Source organism: Pinus tabuliformis, chromosome 6 (assembly GCF_031772625.1).
Source record: "Pinus tabuliformis cultivar Carrire ecotype Pingquan chromosome 6, CPIR1, whole genome shotgun sequence".
NCBI classification, from domain to species: domain Eukaryota; kingdom Viridiplantae; phylum Streptophyta; class Pinopsida; order Pinales; family Pinaceae; genus Pinus; species Pinus tabuliformis.
In genome coordinates, this window is record NC_142292.1 from 377,544,656 (window position 1) to 377,556,137 (window position 11,482).

The window sequence follows — 11,482 nt, forward strand, 5'->3', positions numbered from 1 at the left end:
TTTGTATCTAGCATGTTATGGTTGAAAACATGTTAAATTTATACTTAGGAAAGAAAAATGATATTCTACCAAAAACATTAATGTGTTTTTTCCTCATAAATAAATTTGTTTGAGACATAAAAATTTGGTTTTATTAGCATTTTTTAAAAATTTCGAAAATTGACCCTAAAAAAAATAAATTATTGTTCGAGTATCATTACTTTCATTTTGAAGCTATTATTTGCACATAAATTTCATAGTAAATTTTGTATTCACTGCCATTTTTAAAACATGTTCAAAATTTATGCCTAAAAAATAAAAACATCGTTCCAGTATACACACTTTTCGTTTTTAGCACTATTTTTGATGTTTTTTGGGGGTTTTTGGGCCAGAGTTCCCGTTTTGAGTTTATAGTTCCCGTTTCAAAGTTTACATTGTTTTTCCCACCAGTCCTTGATGCGGGGGGCTGCTTTGAGAAGAGCAAAAACAATCTTTTCCCGACTTGAAAATTGGTGAACAGAAAAATACCCATCTAGCAGATTTAACCATTTATCTACGGCATCTGCGTCTATTTGACCCTCGAAGATGGGGATTTCAAAATTAACTTGTACCTTAAACGGTGTGGCATTTCCAGAGTCGCGGTTGGAAGCTGACGCGTCGCCTCTGGGTAGCCGCTGAAGGATCTGCGCAAAGCTATGCATCATCGCGTTCCTTTGCCGCTCGAGCGCTTCTTCAAGCAAGATTTTGATAGGATCTCCTGCCCCCTCATCTTTCTTCTCATCCGCCATTGGAGGCCGTCGGGATTTGCGAGGCTGGTCTTGCAAAGGTTCGACCAGTTCAAGCCTTAACTCCTTATATCCCGACCTCGTTGGGGACATGCAAAGAAAAATAGAGAAAAAGCAGACTGCTCTGATACCACTGATCCGGATTTAAACAAGAACGCAATAAATTATAGAGATTACCATAAATACAGATATGCAGCGGAAATAATACTTCATTTCATTACTGTAAAATACTAAAATATTCTTACAAACAGAAATGGAAAGAAATTAGCTAGGGCGATGGTAGCTTATCTCTGAGGAGAGATGTGGCGGCTACATGCCTCTAAACTGTTCTAAAACTGTGTTACAATGAGGCTCGAAGGCCTATTTATTGTTGAGAAACAATGGAGAACCCTTCACATCCCAAAACCTAACCCTAGAAGATGAAATGCCAAATTGTGGGCCCCGTTTGGGTAAATTGGTACATCAATTTCCCGGGGTCGTAACTTTGGCATACGATCTCCGTTTGACGCGTACGATAGCTCGTTAGAAAGATCTATCCGAGTACTACCACTTTGGGAGGCGACCAATGTTGCCCCAGAGTTCCCAAAAAACACCGTTTAGGGCCTCAAAACGGCTCCGGAAGTTCAGGACCCGAAAAACTGCTAAAAATAGTAAACTGTGCTACAATTTAGGAAACTGAAAAGACTGAAAGAGACAATTGTGGGGGTCCAAATGGGATAGGTGGGTGGCCACCAACATCCACCTGGATCAACATGCTTGATGAATTTTCTTGATTCTCTGGATTGTCGATCGCACTAGCTTCTTTAGGAAGCTATCTGAACTCTAGAGACTTCCCCTGAGCTCTGAGGAAGAAACTAAACTTCCTACCTAGCACATTTAATGTAGACTGTGGTTGGAATTAATGTTTTCCAACACTATTTTATGTGAGTTTTTATTTTGAATTAGGTTAAATATTTTTTTTTTTAAATTATATACCTTGATTGCTCATGGAGCTTAGGAGTCCATGCTATAGCTGACCAATTCTAATCCTCATAAATGCTGACTTATAATTTCTTTTTTGTATATATATTGATTATTTAAAATATGTTTTAATAGATATATATATATATATATATATATATATATATATATGTATACAAAAAAAAAAAAAAATTAATTAATTAATTAATTACAATAATGAAATTATATTGAAAAATTCAAATCTGAAACTTGTATTTCCATCTAATCCCTACCTAATTCAACCAAAAGAAAAGAAATATGATGACTGACCCCAAAACCCTGAGGTGGCACCTACGTGGCGACTGGCGAACGTGACTGTTTCTCGTGCTGAAAGGTAGCTAGGTTTTGCTAAGGGTTTAATGGCACAATAACTCTGCCTCCTCCCCGAGGTCTCCTCGGCCTCTGTGCTAGGGTTCTATTGTGTCTTCATAGGTTTTCTTGGTCATTTGTCACTGCTGGACTCGCTCTGTTCCTTACCTAGTTCCTTCCACCGACAGCAATGTCCCTGTGCCTTCCGCCATTTGCTGGTCCCGATCTCGACCTTGGTTCTATGCCTCTAGGAAACTTAGGGATGCTATTCCATCGAACTTGGTGGCTGCTCCTTGTATGGTTTCATGAAATGTTGTTGAGCCTTATGATTGTTCTAGGTATGCGAGGTTTTTCTATGATTGTAACTTGTTTGCTGTAACTACTGGTTCATTTTCTTTTGCGTTTTGTTGGTGACAATTGGTGCTAGTTGTTGTCAAGTCCCTAGCCCGACTTCCTTGGTGACGTTTCAGTATTCATGCAAGGTAATTCTTCCACTCCAGTTTCAAACTTCTTGCTTGCTCTTCGTTTACTAACAGGTTTGCTCCTTGTGAGTAGTTGGGGTTTCATGGCTCTGTGGCGTGGTTTGAACGCTATCAGTTCTGGGTTTGACTATGAAACCCGCCCTCCATCTCAAGTAACTCTCTGACTGTAATGTTGTGTCCCTTCTTTCGATTTGCTTTCTGTATGTCGGTTATGTTGCCTCTCTAAACATCTTTTGTTTGTTGTGCAGGTGGTTCATTCCTCGGCGGTGGTGACAAGGATTTGGCCCTCGATGGCCTCTGTTCCTTCACTTCTCCGTGGCCATGGTCACTCGAAATGGGTAGTGTCTTTCCTGTGTGTTTTACTTGATAGCTGTAGGTTGGACCTTTCAGAGACGTAGTCTCATTCTGTTTATGCTTGAGCATGTTCCTCCATTGAAAGTCCTAGGCTATCTTGTCTATTTTGTAATAGTTGTTTTCTCTTGGGTTTCAGAAACCCTCCTAGGTCTGAAACAAAATGTCTATGGACTGTCTCTGGTATTTGTATATTTTGTTTGGAAAGGCAACTTGCCTTAGACTCTGAACCCGCATAGGGTTACAAGATACTTTCTCTACTGTAACAAATATATATATATATATATATATATGTATGTATTTATGGAAAGAAATGAATGCTTTTGCTGTTTGTAAGAATTTCAATATGTTGTCTTGTGAAATACCTGAATGAGTTCGCTAGCAGTCTGTAGTTGCTTATTTCGATGCACAGTCTCGTTACAGTCCTCTAATAGTTAACTTCGTACATGGTAGCAGTCATTCATATTAAATACTGATGGTTACCTGAAATGATTTCTTTCACTATTCAAGAAAAGAGAAATTGTTCTGTCAGAGATTTACACTATCTAGCTTCTGTTCTTTTGTTTGGCAGCAACAACCTGCTTCTTGTTTTTTTTTCATGTATATAAACTGCTTGTGGCCTCATTTAGTTGAGGAACTACTTGCAGTTACAACTTTACAGTTACATTCCTTTTTCTGTTTTCAAAAATTAATCTATGAAGGTCACTCCCTAATCTATTGACTTTTAAAAGAAATAATGACATTGGTTGTGACAGCCTTCTTGAAAAAACGATACAATAAAGAAAACTGAAAATTAAAATTGTCTTTTTGTTTTTTTTTTAACTGAAACAACATGGCCAGCTGTTGCCTCCCTAATTGGATGCTCCTGCATCAGGCTCCCAGGGTGATTGATTCTCATGGCTCCTGTCCATGAGCTCGTCGATCGAATACCTGACGCATTGAATCTGTTTGACATCCAACCAGGTACTGTCCTCAATCAGACGGTCCTTCCACTTAACCAAGTACTGCAAGTACTCCTTTCGGCGTGTGCTCCTGGCTACCTGAGTGTCCAATATTTGGTCAATCTCCAAAGGCTTGGCTGGCGGCATCTGTTTGATCCATGTTTCTGTCTTTTCGTCTCCTTGGGTGTCCTAGTTGTGTCCTGTCAAGCTATCATCCATGTTATCAGAAATATAAGGGTATAGGTCTGCTACATTAAAAATGGGCAAGATCCCAATACCCGGGGGTAATTGCAGTTCATATGCGTTGGTAGAAAACTTCCGTAGTACCCAGCAAGGCCCTATATTTTTCAATTTAAGCTTGTTGTATTCCCCTTTAGGAAACCTCTCCTTCCATAGGTGTGCCAGTACCAGGTCTCCTACATTAAATTGCACTTCCCATCATTTTAAATCTGTTCTTTACTTGTATTTTTGGCTACTATTATGAAATTTAGCTTTCACCTGTTCATGAAGATCGTTAATCATTGTGGCAAAATCTTCTCTGTCAGTACTCCTCCATTCCAACCGACGCAAATCCCGTAACTCGTGCACTCCGCGAAGGTGCATGCCATATAGGATCTGGAAAGGGCTTCTGTTGGTGCTCCTGTTTGGAGAGTCATTATAAGCTAACTCTGCCTGGGCGAGTACGCGATCCCACTGTCGTGAATTCTCTCCAACTAGGCTACATAGAAGATTTCCCAGACTTCGGTTTACTACTTTAGTTTTCCCGTCAGTCTGTGGATGATAAGCTGAACTTAAATTCAGTTTAGTGTCCAGTTTCTTCCACAAAGTTCGCCAGAAATGGCCCGTAAACTTCACGTCCCTATCTGAAAGAATAGACTTTGATAAGCCATGCAGCCTGACAATTTCTGTAAAGAATAGATGGGCTACATGCGTGGCATCACTGGTCTTCTTGCAAGGAATAAAATGTGCCATTTTTGTAAATCGATCCACCACTACCATAATTGAATCGTATCCTTTTTGTGTTCTCGGCAAACCCAAAACAAAATCTAAGCTGACTAAATCCCAAGGCCTGTCCGGAATAGGTAATGGTGTATACAATCCCGTATTTTGACTATGTCCCTTCGCCAGTTGACACATCTTGCATCTAGCCACATATTGTTGCACGTCTCGTCGCATCCTTGGCCAATAATAAAAATGACTTACCTGGTCCAATGTCTTGTCTATGCCAAAATGTCCGGCTAGACCACCATTGTGCTTCTCCTGGATTAGATTTTCCCTCATTGAACACTCTGGGATGCACAATTGTCCACCTTTGAACATCAATCCTTCCTGCAAGTTATAATCTGACTTCTCTCAACAACGGATTTTGGCAAGCTTCGTATGCTTCGCAAAAATCTGCGTCTATTTCATACAGATCTTTAAGATGTTCAAAACCCAACACCTGTACTCTACTTTCCTGCAAAATCAAACTCCTTCGACTTAATGCATCTACCACTTTATTGGCTTGTCCACTGATGTGTTTTAATACAAACGTGAAACTTTGGAGATATTCCACCCACTTCGCATGTTTGTGGTTTAACTTGTGCTGCTGCATAACATATTGCAGAGCAGAATTGTCTGAAAACAGGACGAATTCATTTCCCAACAAATAGTGTCTCCAGTGTTTCAGTGCTTGTACTACTGCATAGAATTCCTTATCATAGGATGAATATTTCTGTCTGCTCTCGTTTAATTTTTCACTGAAATAGGCCACCAGTTTATCCTCTTGACTCAGCACTGCTCCAATGGTTGTCCCGCTGGCATCGCAACGAACTTGAAAAAGTTTGTTGAAATCCGGTAACCATAAAACAGGTCGTTCCATAATCTTCTTTTTCAGCAGCTGAAAACTCCTTTCAGCTGAATTAGTCCACTGAAATGGCTGATTGGCCTTCTTGACAGTTTCCACCATGGGCACGTAGATACCGCTAAAATCCCTTATAAACTTCCTGTAAAAACTTGCTAGCCCATGAAAACTTCGCACTTCAAATAAACTCTTTGGGGACGGCCAGCTAACTATGGCTGCAACCTTTTCCGGATCCATCTTCAACTCATTCTCTGAGATCACGAACCCCAAATAAATCAATTCCTTCTTGAAAAACATGCATTTCTTCAAATTTAACAGCAATTTATTTTGTTGTAGTTTTTCCAAGACACACCTAATGTGTCTGAAATGTTCCTCCCTGGTCTTACTGAAAATAAGAATATCATCCAAGTACACGATAACGAACTTCCCGATGTACTCTTTCAGCATCTCGTTCATCAAGCGCATGAACATGCTGGGTGCATTACTCAATCTGAATGGCATGACCAGCCACTCATACAGGCCCTCATTGGTCTTAAAAGTAGTCTTCCACTCATCTCCTTCCCAAATTTGTATCTGATGATAACCACTTTTCAAATCAATCTTGGAAAAGTATGCTGCTCCACTTAAGCAATCCATCATATCATCCATGCGTGGTAAAGGAAACCTGTATCTTATAGTAATCTTATTGATTGCTCGGGAGTCGGTACACATTCGCCACTCTCCTCCTTTCTTGGGAGCCAAAACTGTTGGTACTGCACACGGACTTAGGCTTTCCTAAATCAGTCCCTTGTCCAGCAATTCTTGTACCTGTTTTCTAATCTCTTCATTGTCTTTCGAGCTCATTCAATAAGCGGCTTTGTTGGGTAATCTGGCTCCTGGTATAAAGTCGATATGGTGGCTAATACTCCATTTTGGAGGTAACTTATCTGGCAAATCGTCCACCACTATATCACTGAATTCATGCAACATATCTTGGATTTCCTCTGGTAAATCCTTAATTTCAGTATGGACTAACACTGCCCTTGGCCTCCGCACGATTGCAAATTTGATTTTGTCATCTCCCATCTACTGTAGGAACTCTTTCCCCCTAGTAACAATGCTTTCGACCCACTACTCTCTGTTGTATCTTCTTCCTTCATGGGTATCAATGTATGCTTGATCCCATCTTTTGCAAACTTATAACAGTTTGTCTTTCCATCGTGCACTACCTTCCTGTCATACTGCCATGGTCTACCTAGCAGTATATGGCACACATCCATCGGCATAATGTCACATGTCACCTTATCCTTATACCTGCCAATATGGAATTCCACTTCACACTGCTCGTCAACAAGCAGTTGATGCCCTTTTTGCAACCAAGACACCCGGTATGGTGCTAGATGTTTCAGTCTTTTCAAACCCAGTTTCTCCACCATCTCGGTGGCTACCAGATTATCAGTGCTTCCACTGTCAATGATCAGTTTACAACACTTCCCATGTGATTTACACACAGTCCGGAACAGGGCTTTCCATTGTGTTTGGTCAGCTAACTCTTTAGCTGGTTTCAACAGGACTTTGTTCAACACCAAGGCCTCTCCTGTTTCAGGCATGTTCTCCACTTCTTGAGGTGGGGCCTCGATTTCCTCGGGCTGAGCAACATATGCTCCCCTTTGTCCTGCTTGATCACTTTCAGAACATTCAAATGATCTGTGCCCCCATTTGTGGCACTTGTAACACTGGTAGGCAGCTCCTCTGCCTCTGCCATTACCTCTACCTCGCTAGTAAGGCCTTCCCCCTCTAGTGTTACCATCCTTTTCAGTCGACCCTACGGTCTTTGAACTGCTGCCTTCCTCACTACTGTTGGTAGTTCTGCCTCTGCCAAAGGACTGTCCCCTTCCTCGGCCAGCTCCACGTCCTCTCCTGGCATTCTGTCTCCTGGTGATCTTCTCCTCCACCTTTAAAGCACTTTGATATGCTTCTTCTATAGATTTGGGAGAGAGAATATTGATCTCATCCAGTATCTCCACCTGTAATCCATTCACGAACCTTGTTTTCTTTTCTGGGGTATCCTCAACATAACTCGCTCGTAAATTCACTCTATAAAATTCTTCCATATATTCCTTCACCGTCATTGCTCTCTGTTTCAGGTTCTGTACCTGTCTGTATAGAGCAATCTGATAATCCTTAGGTAAAAACTTACCCTTCATTTTGGCGATCATTCTAGTCCATGTTCTGATTGGTGGCTTATTTAATCTCCTTCGCTCTGCCTGCACACTGTCCCACCACAGTGCTGCATGCCCCTTCAGTTTTGTAGCTGCGAATCTGACCCTCCTATCCTCATTGAGTTCTTCACATTCAAAATACTTATCCAACTCGCTAATCCAGTCCAATAATACTTCAGTGGATAAGCTGCCATCATAAGTTGACAGTTTAGGCTTTGGTTTGCTGCTTGCTAACAAAATAGATTTTAACAACCTTATCTCTGGTCCTTCCTCATCGGACCCATCTGTCATAGCTGTAGCTTCTTCTTCACTGACATCACCACCCTCTAGATCCCTGCACCTCCCTGCTTCCACTGCTGCCAATCTGGCACTTAGGATCCTGATTTCCTCACGCAGTCCTTCATCAGCTGCCCTCCGAATACCTCTTCCTCTTCCTCTTCTTCCTACCTCCATAATTAAACTTTCTTCCCTAAGGAAAGAACTGCTCTGATACCAAAATTTGATGACTCACCCCAAAACCCTGAGGTGGCACCTACGTGGCGACTGGCCCACGTGACCATTTCCCGCGCTGAAAGGTAGCTGGGTTTTGGTGAGGGTTTAATGGCGCAATAACTCTGCCTCCTCCCCGAGGTATCCTCGGCCTCTGTGCTAGGGTTCTATTGTGTCTTCGTGGGTTTTCTTGGTCATTTGTCACTACTAGACTCGCTCTGTTCCTTACCTGGTTCCTTCCGCCGACAACAATGTCCCTATGCCTTCCACCATTTGTTGGTCCTAGTCTCAGCCTTGGTTCTATGCCTATGGGCAACTTAGGGATGCTATTCCGTCAAACTTGGTGGCTGCTCCTTGTATGGTTTCATGAAATGTTGTCGAGCCTTGTGACTATTCTGGGTATGCGAGGTTTGTTCTGTGACTGTAACTTGTTTGCTGTAACTACTGGTTCATTTTCTTCTGCGTTTTGTTGGTGACAGTTGGTGGTAGTTGTTGTCAGGTCCTCAGCCCGACTTCCCTGGCGACGATTCGGTCTTCATGCAAGGTAATTCTTCCACTCCAGTTTCAAACTTCTTGCTTGCTCTTCGTTTACTAACAGGTTTGCTCCTTGTGAGCAGTTGGGGTTTCGTGGCTCTGTGGTCATGGTTTGAACGTTGTCAGTTCCAGGTTCGACTATGAAACCTGCCCTCCATCTCAGGTAACTCTCTGACTATAATGTTGTGTCCCTTCTTTCGATTTGCTTTCTGTATGTCGGTTATGCTGCCTCTCTAAACATCTTTTGTTTGTTGTGCAGGTGGTTCGTTCCTCGGCGGTGGTGACGAGGGTTTGGCCCTCGATGGCCTTTGTTCCTTCACTTCTCCATGGCCATGGTCACTCGAAACGGGTAGTGTCTTTCCTGTGTGTTTTACTTGATAGCTGTAGGTTGGACCTTTCAGAGACGTAGTCTCATTCTATTTATGCTTGAGCCTGTTCCTCCATTGAAAGTCCGAGGCTATCTTGTCTATTTTGTAATAGTTGTTTTCTCTTGGGTTTCAAAAACCCTCCTAGGTCTGAAACAAAATGTCTACGGACTGTCTCTGGTATTTGTATATTTTGTTTGGAAAGGCAACTTGCCTTAGACTCTGAACCCGCGTAGGGTTACAGGATACTTTCTCTACTGTAACAAATATTTATGCGATATATATATATATATATATATATATATATATATATATATATATATATATATATATATATATATATATATATATATTTATGGAAAGAAATGAATGCTTTTGTTGTTTGTAAGAATTTCAATATGTTGTCTTGTGAAATACCTGAATGAGTTCGCTAGCAATCTGTAGTGACTTATTTCGATGCATAGTCTCGTTACAGTCCTCTAATAGTTAACTTCGTACATGGTAGCAGTCATTCATATTAAATATTGATGGTTACCTGAAATGATTTCTTTCACTATTCAAGAAAAGAGAAATTGTTCTGTAAGAGATTTACACTATCTAGCTTATGTTCTTTTGTTTGGCAGCAACAACCCGCTTCTTGTTTTTTTCCATGTATATAAACTGCTTGTGGCCTCATTCAGTTGAGGAACTACTTGCAGTTACAACTTTACAGTTACATTCTTTTTTCTGTTTTCAAAAATTAATCTATGAAGGTCACTCCCTAATCTATTGACTTTTAAAAGAAATAAAAGAAATAATGACATTGGCTGTGATAACCTTCTTGAAAAATGATACAATAAAGAAAACTGAAAATTAAAATTGTCTTTTTGTTTTTTTTTTTAAACTGAAACATAATGGCCAGTTGTCCCCTCCCTAATTGGATGCTCCTACATCAAAATATTAGCAAACAAGCTTCAAAACATAGCATAGCTAGACTGTGGCTCTGCTCGACGCTGATCATTTTGTTCTTTTGTGGTCCTTCTCAGAAATGTAACTAGCGTAACAGACTTGCAAGGTGCGCTAAATGATGTTTTCACGAAGGCAGCATAGTACAACTACAGTTTGGTCAAAGACGTAAGAAACAAACAGTTCTAGTATTACCATTGATTGGTTTTATGGGACATTTATTTATTCAGCAGAGGGATTGTAAAGAAATTTACGGAAAATGTTGAAATATTAATTTCCCCTGCTGCGTACTGTTTCCATAAAACCAGTATGCTTCCTAGCACCAATTCAAATAGCAGACACATGGACAGCAGTTTTTCCAAAGCAGTTTTTCCCTAGAGCAGATAGAGCCGTGCGATATGGATGGGCAGCTGTCTGATTGAATGTATAGGCCTGAGCAAATTAATTTGATGTGAAATAAAAGCCTTTTTGTTTGACCACTAGTTTCAGTGAAGTAATTGATGTATTTATTCTGGTTGGCATAATTGGTAAAAATAGTAAACAACAGGTTTTATTGCAGACATGGGGAATGTACCGCAACATCCAGAAATCTCAAGAATTAGATTTATTTGTCTGCTACTCCATACCTTGTTTTAATTTCCAGTCTTGTCATAATAATTTTAAGTAGTTTTTCTGGTGTGTTGTTTTAATGAAGAGAAGTGCAGCAACATAGAAGAAGAGTGGCAGTAGTGTTAATCTCTCTGCAATATAGCGCAGCAGTGCTCGAGTGTAATTTCTGTGTTTTGGAAAAGAATGTGCAACAGCACGAGCTTAGATGAATGAAGCTTTTATGCACAGCAGTGCAGGGACTGAAATGTAAGAGAGAGGCGCAGCAGCGTAGAAGAGTGAATGCAAGATGCAGTGATAGAGAGCAAAGGAGAGCACGCAGCAGCATGAAGAAAAATGCCTCCAGAATAGTGAAACGCACAGCAGTGCATATTTGAATGTAATTTGTTTTATGATTGTTTGCTGTGAGAAAGGGTAGAAATGCAGCAACACAGTTTTTGTTGTTTGCATCTGAAATGCAAGTGAGGCACAGCAGCAGTGCGATTGTAATCAATGAAGGGGAGCACACAGTGCGTATTTTTGTTATTGAATGTGAAAGGAATACGCAACAACGCGAGAGTAATTTAAGAAGATGTTTTATGCACAGCAGTGCAGTGATAGAGACAGTGTTGAAACCACAGTGCTGAGACAGAGTGCTGAAGCAGCAGTGCTGA

At 40.8% G+C, this 11,482-nt stretch overlaps 1 protein-coding gene across 1 annotated transcript; it reads right to left on the reverse strand.

Annotated features, from left to right (window-relative positions):
• Positions 1-5,182: 5,182 nt before the first annotated feature.
• On the reverse strand, positions 5,183-8,343 carry LOC149258883 (uncharacterized). The gene is made up of 4 exons (XM_089440054.1): positions 7,476-8,343; positions 6,983-7,343; positions 6,042-6,179; positions 5,183-5,831 (listed from the first exon to the last, which is right to left on the reverse strand). The coding sequence occupies exons 1-4, from the start codon at positions 8,341-8,343 to the stop codon at positions 5,183-5,185; spliced, it is 2,016 nt and encodes a 671-aa protein (XP_089296180.1).
• Between the last annotated feature and the right edge of the window lie 3,139 nt (positions 8,344-11,482).